Source organism: Scyliorhinus torazame, chromosome 6 (genome assembly GCF_047496885.1).
Source record: "Scyliorhinus torazame isolate Kashiwa2021f chromosome 6, sScyTor2.1, whole genome shotgun sequence".
NCBI classification, from domain to species: domain Eukaryota; kingdom Metazoa; phylum Chordata; class Chondrichthyes; order Carcharhiniformes; family Scyliorhinidae; genus Scyliorhinus; species Scyliorhinus torazame.
The window spans coordinates 225,161,343-225,174,728 of record NC_092712.1 but is presented as its reverse complement, the minus strand read 5'-3'; the positions used below and the strand labels follow the sequence as shown (position 1 = coordinate 225,174,728).

At 47.1% G+C, this 13,386-nt stretch overlaps 1 protein-coding gene and 1 long non-coding RNA gene across 4 annotated transcripts in view; one reads left to right on the top strand and one right to left on the bottom strand.

Moving 5' to 3' along the window:
• Nucleotides 1–13,386, top strand: part of LOC140425321 (adenylate cyclase type 2-like) — a 1,061,108-nt gene that overhangs the window by 840,273 nt on the left and 207,449 nt on the right. For all 3 annotated transcript variants that reach the window (XM_072509476.1, XM_072509475.1, XM_072509478.1), the window contains exons 9-10: nucleotides 3,859–4,017; nucleotides 11,182–11,314. In XM_072509476.1, the coding sequence (XP_072365577.1) occupies nucleotides 3,859–4,017; nucleotides 11,182–11,314 (292 nt within the window). The remainder of the gene's footprint in view (nucleotides 1–3,858; nucleotides 4,018–11,181; nucleotides 11,315–13,386) is intronic.
• LOC140425322 (uncharacterized) overlaps nucleotides 8,927–13,386 on the bottom strand; it is a 90,321-nt gene continuing 85,861 nt past the window's right edge. The window contains exon 4 of the long non-coding RNA XR_011947833.1: nucleotides 8,927–9,053. This is a non-coding gene — a long non-coding RNA (uncharacterized lncRNA). The remainder of the gene's footprint in view (nucleotides 9,054–13,386) is intronic.

The window sequence follows — 13,386 nt, the reverse complement described above, 5'->3', positions numbered from 1 at the left end:
CTTGTGGATAGCACAATTGCTTCACAGCCCCAAGGTCCCAGGTTCGATTCTGGCTTGGGTCACTGTCTGTGCGGAGTCTGCACATCCTCCCCGTGTGTGCGTGGGTTTCCTCCGGGTGCTCCGGTTTCCTCCCACAGTCCAAAGATGTGCGGGTTAGGTGAATTGGCCATGATAAATTGCCCTTAGTGTCCAAAAATTGCCCTTAGTGTTGGGTGGGGTTACTGGGTTATGGGGATAGGGTGGTGGTGTTGACCTTGGGTAGGGTGCTCTTTCCAAGAGCCGGTGCAGACTCGATGGGCCTAATGGCCTCCTTCTGCACTGTAAATTCTAATTTCTAAAAAAATAACCACTGCCTTCAGCGCTTCCCAAACCATTGCTGCCAAAACTATCCCCGTGCCATTTATTTCCAGATAGTTCTGGATGGACGCCCTCACATGCCCGCACACCCCCTCGTCCGCTAATAGTCCTACATCCAATCTCCATAGCGGGCGCTGACCACCCTCCTTGCTCACCCATAAATCCACCCAATGCGGGGCATGGTCCGACACAGCAATCGCCAAATACTCAGTATCAACCACCTCTGCCAGTAAACCCCTGTTCAAGATTTTAAAAATCGATCTGGGAATATACTTTGTGCACATGGGAAAAGGAAGAAAACTCCTTCGCTCTTGTCCGTCCGAACCTCCATGGGCCTACCCCCCTAACTGCTCCATAAACCCCTTTAGTTCCTTCGCCACTGCTGGCATCCTTGACGACGACCGGTCCAACCTTGGATCAATGACTGTATTAAAGTCCCCCCCCCCCCCCCCCCCATGATCAGCTTAAGCGCGTCCAGGTCCGGGATCTTCCCTAACACCCGTCTCATAAACTCCGCATCGTCCCATTTTGGTGCGTAAATATTCACGAATACCACCAGCATCCCCTCCAGCTTCCCGCTCACCATGATATATCTAACCCCTGCATTCGCAACTGTATTCCCTGTCTCAAATGACACCGGCTTACTGATCAGGATCGCAACCCCCCTAGTCTTAGAATCCAGAGAGAGAAATACTTGCCCAAGCGACCCCTTCCTCAGTCTAGTCTGATCTATTACCCTCAGGTGTGTCTCCTGTAGCATTGCCACATCCGCCTTCAATCTCTTTAAATGTGCCAACACGCGAGCCTTTTAACCGGCCCATACAGCCCGCTAACGTTCCATGTGATCAGCCTGGTCGGGAGACATTCCCCCCACCACCCCCACCGCCGATCAACCATCACCCTTTTTAGGCCAGCCTCCAGCTCGCATCCCACGCCTCCGTAGGCCCGCCCTCGGGCCCCCACCATCCTCAACCTCCCATTTGTCTCCCAACAACAATCCCTCCCCTGTCAGGAGAGCAATTTCCCCCCGAGCCCCCGCCTATTAACAGCACAACAATCCCAATCCCCCTCAACAAACTTATCACCTGCTCGCCCCCCACTGTGCTTCCGTGAGCTTGCCCGCCTAGCTAGCCTGGTAGCTTCCATCCATGGCGCCAAACATCCTACCCATTGTTGTTCACCCTCCCGCCCCCGCACGAACATACATATTCAAACCAGCACAGTCCCCAACAAACACACATAAGAAAAAATCCCCCCACAAGAACAAAGTTGACTTACAGAACTGAGCAACGGCCCAAAATTTGATACAGAATGTACTCCATGTACAGTTCAAAACGAAAATAACTTTTACAGAATCGATACAGCATTACCCGCCGCCAGCGTTCAGTGCCTTCAGTCACCTGCCAGCCTTTTATCTTTAACAAAGTCCATTGCCTCGTCCGGCGATCCAAAATAATGCTCCTGACCCTCATAGGTGACCCACGAACGAGCTGGACGTAGCATTCCAAATTTCACCCCCTTCTTGAAGAGGGCTGATTTTACTCTATTAAATCCCGCTCTTCTTTTGGCCAGTTCCGCACCCAGGTGCTGGTAGATGCGCAGCATGCTGTTTTCCCACTTGCAGTTCCGTGTCTGCTTGGCCCACCGCAAAATTTCCAGGAACCGGTGCATTCACACCACCATCGCCCTCGGCGGCTCATTCACACGCGGCTTCCTCGCAAATGCTCTATCCGCTCTGTCCACTTCCAAGGGTTGAGCAAACGCCCCATCACCCATTAACTTTTCAAGCATACTTCCCACATATGCCCCAGCGTCCGATCCCTCGCTGCCTTCTGGGAAGCCGACGATCCTCAAGTTCTGTCTACGGGACCTATTCTCCAGTTCCTCCACCTTCTCCTGCAGCTTTTTCTGGTGATCCCTCATCAGCCCCACCTCCGCCTCCAACGTGGTTAGCTGGTCCTTGTGCTAGGCCACCTTCTCCTCCACCTTCTGGATCGCCAGTCTGTGGGCTTCTAGACTCTGTACCCCCCCGATCGGTCGATGCCTTGATCCGGTCTAAACCTTCCTTCTTTTGCTTGGCGAAACTCTCCTGAATGAATTTCACCAACTGTACCGTTGACCACTGGGCCGCCAAGCCAGGATCCTGCACCGCTACCATGTTTTCCTGTGCTGTAGGTTCTGCACGCACCTTCTTTGCTCGGCTATTTGTACTTATAAGACCACTTCTGGTCCACGTCTCCATGTACTGGTGGGGGATCCCTCCTCATGTCGACCCGCCACCGATTTTTCCAATAAAATTCAAAAAAAGTCAGAAGAAAATGTCCCAAAGGTTGTCACAAGCGGGAGCCACCAAATACGCGACCTCCTACTCCATGGCCACCACTGAAAGTCTGATTTTTAAAAACGAGCACTATTTGTACTACATCCTTTTTAGCCCTTTGTAGTGGGAATAGGTAGTTTCACCATTAAGAGTAAGTTGAAAAGGGTGCATAAAAGATCCATGATAATTTTCATTGCTAGTGCTCTAGTCTGAAAGCAGGTGATGAGGGCAAGATATTTGTGATAATAATTGATACTGACTTGACCTCTGATAACCGACTCCCAGATCTTTTTGATGCTCTACTCGTAGTCTCTCATGTTGACAATGAAGATTCTGGCTCCATCTCTTTTTAATTCACCTTTTAAGCATTTGATCACTTGTCTCCAGAACAGTTGATTAAAAAGTTACAGATCATCAAAGGAGAGAAAGTTCCTCTTTTCTTCAGAACTACACAACATGTTAAGTTAGATCAAACAGAATGTCATATTGAAATTCAAGGCTTTTGAGGTTGGTGTAAAATTGGAAAGTGACGGCTGGTGATATAACGTGATTTACATATGAATAAATACTTAATAAAACCATTGCAAACTGTTGATGTGTGACGTTTCCATCAGGTCATTACTTTCCTAAAAGGCTTGACATTCAGAATCAATTTGCAAGTGAAAGCAGGCAAGTCATTCTATCTCAGCAGTAATTGTTTGATGAGTCCGTTTCCAGGAAAACATGAGCAGAATGAATAAGTAAAAGTGGCTCTACTTGTGTAGATTACTTTTATCTAGTTCTGGAACATATTGGCTCAGAAATTAGCACCGCACCAAAACTGGAGCAAAGTGAGCAAATTTGGGACTCGGTCTTGAAAACGGCGGCCCAAGGCTTGTATTTGATCCCTGGCTTCATCTATGTTATACCAACAAGCTGCGGGTGGCAATCCGAGCATTCCAAAGCAGCTCACAATTTCCTCTAGCTGGTTCACCATCCCAGCTCACAGATAAATGGGCTTGGGGGTCATGGGGGTGTAAAATCATATTTACCCTTTTACCAGCCAGTAGTGCCTGCCTAACAACTCTGAAGAGAACTTTTATCATTGGAATCCTGCGATGGGAGACTCGGGTTTGTGTTTGAATTTGTTCTCGTTCCAGAAGAAAAGTTGTCCATTGTCACCTTCATCTTTTATTTTTAAGGAAGGTAAGGGATGCCACAGGAGTTGATATAAACATGCGAGTTGGAGTACATTCTGGGAATGTTCTTTGTGGAGTCATTGGATTACAGAAATGGCAATATGACGTCTGGTCACATGATGTTACTCTTGCAAATCACATGGAAGCTGGAGGTGTTCCAGGGTAAGCAAGCGCACCATTAATTTTTATATCTGAAATATAAAAGTACCAGATATATTTTCTAATGTCAATTTATATCCTTATTTCGGATGAAAAGTGACAACCAAGGTTTTCTTACGCAAGTGTCATATCCCGCACACAAATCCTGGCTGATTTCCCTCCGAGTGGAACAATTGTTTCAAAAATGCTTGACCCAGTAACACGACAATGCCAATACATTCTGAGCAACTGTTGCTGTCACTTGTCATTCCATGCTACTCCTTCAATATTACACTTTAATGACAATTTTTCCTCTCAGCTACCAACTTCAATGCTGACTTATGTTGCTGGCTTAAAATTGAAGGCTTAAAATAGACCAGCGAGAGAGAATTAAATCCAGCAGCTGAAGCCAGTGCTGAAATTGGAAGGCATATTGCTGCACTGGAAGAGTGGAGCACCAGTTAATAGGCTTTACTGGCTGCAAACAAATAGAAGAGAAAATTCCATTTGTGCAAACCAACCAATATCAAGGAGAAAGGTTGTTAAACAAAACTTGTGTTGGCACTAGTCAGATAGAAGGGTCATTTTTTTATGATGGAATTTTGGTAGGCCATTATTACTAAGTATGAGGCTACCTCATACTTGGGTCATTAGTTCAATATCTGAATAATTGGAATGATTGACGGCGTATAATTGATGTATGGCAATATATTGATGTTAATAAGTTAAATATGTGAATATAAAATCGTTCAATTTATTTTACTGTATACAAATTGTTACATTTCAGCCACATGTACACTATCACTTATGGATATGCTACTTTTAGACTAATGTTTGTCATCCAACACAAAATTGGATTTAATAGGAGCTTCACCATGTCGTAGCCTTGATATTAACCTCAACAAATGGCAGCCTCAACAAATGGTAACCTGCCCTTTACAGTGGCAGATATTGGGATGTCGGTGTATCTCAACATAAATTGGCCAGCTCTATATTAACAGATTTCAATTGGGTTCCCATGGTGGAATCAAGATGCTGGTTTAAGATTATTGCTCCTGCTGTTTCCCAAGGGTTCAGAAAACCTGGCAGTGAAAGAGAGGCAGAAGCTGCTGACTCCTAATTTAAGTGCCTTTGCCGACAGGACTTGAGGGCCTGGTGGCGCAAGAGTGCCCCCAGCAGACCTGTTTTCATCCTCCTTGCACCCTCCCTGTAAATTTTACATCATCAGCCTGTCAGCCAAAAATACTGTTGGGGCTAATACTTTGACCGATAGTCTGATGAAATGAAAACAACAGTGGCATTCAGGTTTGAGATATTTTATTTTTTATTTCCCAGCCAAAGCCACTCATCTTTGGGGGTTAAAATGCCCCCAAAGTCACATCAAAATATTCTGCCCAACAGTATACATCCTTCATTCGAAGGTTATGTGAGACTGGAATGATATTTGGAGTAAGAAACAGAAACTTACCAATCACAGCTCTCCAAAAAAGTAAACAAAGTCGGCGCAGATCTTCCGGTCTCTGAACCGGCGGGAGACGCGATGCACCCCCCAAGATGCTTTGCAGAACCCTCGTGATTCTGTGGAAATTACTTGGGAAGTTCAAACTCCCCCTTCTCCTGGAACTGTCTGAAGAATTCCCCAACTTTGTGTTAGTGTTGAAGATTTTGAACAGTTCTAACATACTTACTCGGATAGGTACCCAGGAAATGTTAGACAGGAAAACTCTAGGCTAACTACTGGGCAACTAAACAACTGACCCCCAACTCCCTCCTCAAACCCCCAAACCCGACTCCTTCCCACTGCCCCAACCTGACCCCATAGAATTCCTACAGTGCAGAAGGAGGTCATTCGGCCCATCAAGTCTGCACGACCCTCTGAAAGAGTACCCTGCCGAGGCCCACTCCCCTGCCCTAGCCCCATAACCCCCAGCTAACCAGCACATTTTTGGACACGAAGCGCAATTCAGCATGGGCAACCCACCTAAGCTGGACACCTTTGGACTGTGGGAGGATCGCCCTGCGCCCCCCCCAGGACCCCGGAGCCCGCCCGCACCGCCTTGTCCCGCCGGTAAGAGAGGTGGTTTAATCCACGCCGGCGGGACAGGCATTTTAGCAGCGGGACTTCGGCCCATCCGGGCCGGAGAATCGTACGGGAAGGCCCGTCAACCGGCGCGGCGCGATTCCCGCCCCCACTGAATATCCGGTGCCGGAGAATTCGGCAACCGGCAGGGGCGGGATTCACGCCAGCCCCCGGCGATTCTCCGACCCGACAGGGGGTCGGAGAATCTCGCCCCAGGTCCTGCAGTGTCTTCTTGCTTCAAACCCGATTGCCTTCTGGACTCACATGTCCCCCTGAGCCCGGTGTTTCAGGACCCAGGCATCTTAGAAAAAATTGACCTTCTTTCCGGCTCCAGGAAAAGAAGGAAACAGCAATAGCAGCCTCTAGGCATTTGCAGCCAAAAGCAGGAGCAAACAGCAAACACAACCTGCAGCTGTGAAGTGCTCTCACAACTTACAAGGCCAATTCCTTCTTAGTAATAGACTTCAGCTGTGAAGCTTGAGGCTGCCTACAGTCAAAGGGAATTAAAGTGACCGTCAGCATATAACCAAGAACAGGGCTCTGTCCTGGAAGTTTTTGGTAGGGCAGACAGGCAGCATCTGTAGTTATGCTGTTATGGGTACCCACAATAGTTAAAGATGGGTTGAAGGCTTCACGGATGAAAAAGCCCTTGCCATGCCCCTGTCCCAGGGTGACCGCCAACCTGGAACACTTCAGCCCCCCGACATAGCCTAACTCACCTGAGGAACCCACCTTCCCAAACCCAGACACAATTTCACGCTTGGGAGGGTAGGACCTCGAGCAGAAAAGCTGCCTATTCATCTGTTAAGCTCCTTAAGTGGCCACTTATTGACCAATTAAAGGCCTTTTCCCACCCAGCTATATTTCTAAGTTGGCAGGAGCAAGTACAGGTAGGGTGGCAAAGTGACATTTAATCTTTTCTCCTTTTTGGGAGATATGGGGGAGTGATGCCTTGCTCTGGAGGCACCCTCAGAATTTAATGGGGTGGCATGGTGGCACAGTGGTTAGCACTGCTGCCTATGGCGCTGAGGAGCAGGTTCGATCCCGGCCCTGGGTCACTGTCCGTGTGGAGTTTGCACATTCTCTCCATGTCTGCGTGGGTTTCACCCCCATAACCCAAAGATGTGCAGGTTAGGTTGATTGGGCATGCTGAATTGCCCCTCAATTGTAAAAAAAATAATTGGGTACTCTAAATTTAAAAAAAAAGAAATTGTCCGCCAACCCCCCCAGGATGTTGGAGCTCAGGGACCCTCTCCTCCCTGGCCTAGCCCCCAAAGCCACGATTGCCCCCACCCCTGGGTGTCCCCAACGTCCCGTCTCCGAGACTTACCTTTTCAGTGGTCCGAGGACTTAGTCCCAGGCAGAGCTTTGCAGTACCGCTTCTGGCCATTGTAGAATTGTGCCTGGCCAAGTAGAAGAGTTGTCATTCAATCTGATTGGCCAACAGTTCTCATGGGCAGGACTTCCTTCTGTGGCAGACGGATATCTCGCCCATTGGGACTCAACGCTAAAGAGTGTTAAATGGCAGTGGCAGTTCGAGAGTTGGTGGCTGCACCTTATACACCGACTCTCGGGATGGCAGGCGCAAATCCTACCCCATGAAGTTTTACTGTTTACACTTTAATGTCTTATACAACCATTGTAATAGGTCTCCTCTCAAATTGTTGAATTGAACATTTAGGAATCATGAAATATTATGTTTTCTAGTATTTTATTCAAGAAACATGCTTGCGGCTCGAGTACTAAATTGCAGTGCGAGTGAAGAATTCATATCAAATGCGTATATCATTAGTTTTATTTTACGATATTCTAATTAGTTGCCAAAAACAAATATTGACATAGGTGAAACAAGTTGGCAAGTTAAAGAACATGGCATCTAGATTTGTATTGATGTGACACTAATGAGTTTTAATTCAATAATATAAAGAATGAGATTAAATATTTTTAGCATAACTTATTACAGCATTAAAAAGTATATCTGGTGCTACAATAAGTAGGCCACAGATACTGATTAATTTAATACTGCACAAATATGAATTAATCTACTAATAAACAGCATCTAAATAATTTATGCTTTTGTAAAATCTCTTTCAAAAGACCATAGGGTTTATCATTTTTTTAAAGCCACAACTTAGCTTCCTATAAACAATAATGGAGATATTTAATTTGTCTATAAATTATAGCAATGAAATATATTTTGAAAACATACAAATATTTATCCTCAAGCTTGTTGAAGGTTCTTTTTGGCTGTCTTTCCTTTTATTCTTTTGAATGCAATTTTAATGGGACATGTACCCTACATATATCTAATTACTGCAGGGCAGTTGGCTGCACATCTATGGGCACATCTCCAGCACCCGCCTGGCTTTTGCCATAGGAATATCCTTCTACCCATCTTGGAGAATAGCCAAGTCTTCCTTAGAGTAATTTAAGAGGGTTCAACCAGATATTTCTTTTAAAAGCCTTGTTTGGCAATTTTCTGTCAACATCCCCCCCCCCCCACCCCCCCGCCCCACCACCACCATCACCCGAGTAGAGCCGATCTAGCAGCCAGCACACCTCATGCGACTCATTGTAATGGATTGTGCTGTGGCTCAAATCATCCTGGAGAGCAAGAAGTCCTGGTTATTCACTCCGGTGAGATTCTCTGGTCATGCCAGCAGCACACCTCCTCGGTGTGGGGTGGCTTCAATGGGAATGCCCATTGACAGCGGCGGGAGCTAAGAACCCCAGAGAACCACCAGTGAACGGTGCACCACCTTCCGATGCTGAGAAACATGCAGATGGGAGGCCGGACAATCCTGCTCCTTGTAATGACACACCATAAATAATTTAGTTGCTATTATGGTTCATTTTTGTTTATTCATGAATAGACTTGTCAATTTTGTGGTCCATTTAGATTGGATTGGAATGGTTGATTGTCACCTGTACCAAGGTACAGTCAAAAGTATTGTTCTGCGTGCATCTCAAACAGATCATTCTGTAAATGAAAAGAAAATACATAATAGGGCAAACATAAAATACACAATGTAGCAATTTAAAGTAGCAATTAGAGAAACGCGATTTTGTGGTAAATTCTATAAGAAGTATTTCATTTAAATTAATCATGTATAAAATATTACAAAATGTAAGACTATGGGAAACAAACTATCGAGGGGAAACGATGATGGGTAATGGCAAAGATTTTACACATGCATCAAGAAAACGAAACTGGCAAAGCAGGAGGTGGACCATTACACACATTCATTAATTTCAGTAAAAGATAGAAGACATTGTATAATCTTTAAATAACTATGTTGCTTCAAACGTGAAAGGAAAGTATGATACTAGAGGCACTAACATAAGTGTTGAAGCAATGGAACTCCTCAATTCAGTTAGTTTACCTATTAGAATTTTTCTTATTAGAACAAAACTAATTGCTCATCACTGTTAATTAATGAGGCAAGGCAAATTTCCAGGCCCAATGTTTTCAATGTAACTATATTTTAAGAATTAGGGATGGAAAATGGAATGGTTTCATTTCCTCGGTTGAGTACTGAATGAATTAATGTGGTTAAAAGGGAGGAAAATACTTACCCGGAGTGCGTGGGTTTGGGAGAATTGGGAATAAAGGGCTGGATTTTCACTCCCCAGGCTTTTTGTGCCCCTTCAGACCTGATATTTGATCGTGGGAGATGGGCCTGTCGCCCTCGGCCGAACAGGTGGGCAGTTTAAAAGGTCCACCTTAGTTCTCTGTGACTACAGCACATTTACTTCCATAAATTTTTAGCACTCCATCCTTCAACCCTCACAGCCCATCAGCCCCTCTATCCCCACCCACTTTCTATGTCACCTCCATATATTTAAAAATGGTGTCCAAACTCTTGCTACACTGAGGAGTTCTGGCAGCAGGACTTTGGGCGCGATTCTCCGCTCCCGCGCCGGTTGGGAGAATCGCTTGGGTCGCCAATTTTCCCGCGACGCCGGTCCGACGCCCTCCCGCGAATCCCCAAGCGGCGAGAATGGCCCCGTCGAGTTCCGCGCGGCGCAGGCCGGAGAATCGCCCGAGACACCCAAAATTGCGATTCTCCGGCACCCCTGCTATTCTCAGGCCCGGATGGGCCGAGCGGCCGGCCCAAAACAGCGGGTTCCCCCGGCGCCGTCCACACCTGGTCGCTGCCGGCGGGAACAGCTTGGGAATGCTGGGGAGGCGGCCTGCGGGGGGGGGGGGGAGGGGGGATCCTGCACGGGGGGGGGGGCCTCAAATGGGGTGTGGCCCGCGATCGGTGCCCACCGATCGTCGGGCCGTCCTCTCTGAAGGAGGACCTCCTTTCTTCCGCAGCCCCACAAGATCCGTCTGATACCTTCTTGCGAGGCGGACTCGGAGAGGGCGGCAACCACGCATGCACGGGTTGGCGCCGGCCAACCCGCTCATGCGCGGGTGACGCCAGTTATGCGGCGCCGGCCGCGTCATGTATACAACGCCGCCTTGACGCGGCGCCAAGGCGCCACTCCTAGCCCATTATCGGGCCCTGAATCGGTCGGGATAGGGGCCGTTTCGCGCTGTTGTGAACCTCGATGGCGTTCATGACGGCGCGAACACTCTGCCTCCATTTTGGAGAATCCCGCCCTATGTGTGCCATCAGCTGCACGTTCCCGCTGAGGCCCCCTATCTAACCTGGGTGCAGTTTTATATCTTTGTGTTTCTCAACGCTGCGAATGCCGTCGCTATGGGACTTTGTTCCCACTTAGTTAAATCCCGCTCATATTTTTTCTGTGGTACTCACAATGGGGACCACGTTCTGTGTGTTTTACAGCCAAAGCCTTATCAACCTACCAAAAGGCCAGACAAAAACGGTATGGAATCAGGAAGGCAGAGGGAAATTGTTTTTTGCCAACAAGGAAATCTAACATCAGCATTTTATGACCCAAAGCACACCTCCATTAAATGATGGAAATCTGACCCATTAGCAAAAATTAATGGCTGGAATCCATGTATGCCTGTAGGCTAAGTTTGAACTACATCACAGCCATATAGTATGTCTTTGATTCTTAATATTTACTTTCCCCATTACTTTGAAATCTTTCACTCATACTTTCCGACTTTGTCTTATTTTTAACCATGCTAGACGTGTGCATATCACTTCTGTCACACTGGAGAATTTAAATGGAGCTTATAAAGTGGAGGATGGTAATGGTCACATCAGAGACCCCTATCTGAAGGAGCACAGCATCACGACCCACTTAGTAATTAACCCAAAGGTAAGTGTTAATTATCTTCCTCTCCCCTTTATGGTTTAATTCTTTAAATTGCCTTTTTCAAAAGCAGGAATTTTGACCACATATGACCACTAATTTCTGGCAATTTGAGGGCAGCACGGTAGCATTGTGGTTAGTACAATTGCTTCACAGCTCCAGGGTCCCAGATTCGATTCCCGGCTTGGGTCACTGTCTGTGAGGAGTCTGCACATCCTCCCCGTGTCTGCGTGGGCTTCCTTCGGGTGCTCCGGTTTTCTCCCACAGTCCAAAGATGTGCAGGTTAGGTGGATTGGCCATGCTAAATTGTCCTTAGTGTCCAAAATTGCCTTTAGTGTTGGGTGGGGTTACTGAGTAATGGGGATAGGGTAGAGGTATGGGTTTGGGTAGGGTGCTCTTTCCAAGAGCCGGTGCAGACTCGATGGGCTGAATGGCCTCCTTCTGCACTGTAAATTCTATGATTCTATGAAAATCCAAGGAGATCAGTTCTATTTGCACTTATATTTCTTATTTGTTGGTTTAACCTGTTTGCACTTTGTGAAGTGCTTTATTGAGCATTGTTGCTTCATTGGTGGGTGAATACAAAATCAAAATACCAAGATCTGTTAGCAGCAGAAGCTGGAGATTGTTTGAAGTGATGATTTCAAATTTTCATGTGACTCCTGTAGTTACATGAAGTTTGGTGTAGGCGGCACGGTTGTGCAGTGGTTACCAATTCTGCCTCACGGCACCGAGGACCCGGGTTCGATCCAGGCCCCGGGTCACAGTCCGTGTGGAGTTTGCACATTCTCCCGTGACTGCGTGGGCCTCACGCCACAACCCAGACATGTGCAGGGTAGGTGGATTGGCCATGCTAAATTGCCCCTTAATTGGAATAAAAATAATTGGGTACTCTAAATTTATTTTAAAAAATAGAAAGATTGGGCATATTTGTTGTGAGTTTTGTTGCCTGTTGGAATTTTCTTTTCGTGAAATAAAATTGTGATGATAAAATCAATGACTGTCAAAATTCAACCTGTTGCTGTTACAATTAAGAGGTTTCTAAGATTTTACGGTAAAAGGAAAGTGTTGTGTGACCTGTTCTGAAGTATTTCCGACAGTAAGCCAGGGTAATTTGATTGTTAGAGATTAAAGTGGGCTCAGGGGCTGGTTTCTTCGCTCCCCGATGCTGAAATCGCGTTTGCCGAAGGGGCGGAGATTCCGTTTTGGCGCCGAAACCGAGAGGGTCTGTGGTTTCTTCATTCTCTGCACCCTGAAAAGCGGCATACTCTAAGAGAACACCGCGCCGATTATCCATCGCCTCAGGCCATTGCCTGAGGCCTTCCCCACGTGCTCCGACCCCGACCGGCCGAATTCCCGACAGCGTGGGTTACGTGAGATTTGTCCAGCCTGCCCTGGAAGTAAAATCTCGAGAAGGAAAAACATTCACTGTGAAAGACGGTTCAGATTAAAAGTTCAAAGGATAGAAAAGGATTGGAAATATCCCCTTGGGGGCTAAGAATAAATTTGGAACAATTCCTGGAGAATTAGATGCCTACTTAAAGGACAGTGTATAGTATGGGGGGGATTCTCCACTGCCCAACGCCAGTAGTGGAGTTGCTGATGTGACGGAGAATCTCATTTTGCTGAACGTTTTTGCGATGCCTTGGTGCTCTGGTCCCCGCTGGTGGTGGCATCAAGGTTGTGTGCCGCACCAGCAGGAGGGTGCAAATGGGTCATTTGAATGCATTTTCATCCTATTAATGGGGTGGACACCGGGTTCTCCATGCCTCCATGATGCTCTGGCCCACTCGGCAGGGATTCACATGGGTATAGATTGGTGCAAGTATTTGCCAGCCTGGCCCTGATGCAGTGGATCTCACGGTGCACCAAGGGGATAGGTATTTAAGGTAGGTATCCCCAAAGTCCATTGGAGGGCCCCTCCCCACCCCCTCACAATGCAAATCTTGCCTACCCCAACCTCCCAGCTCCCCATCACCACCAGATGTCCCCACCAGATCTCTTTATGAGACCCTGCACCAGACCCCCCATCAGAGACCCTCATCAGATCCCCCCCCCAGCTAACTCCCCATCAGACC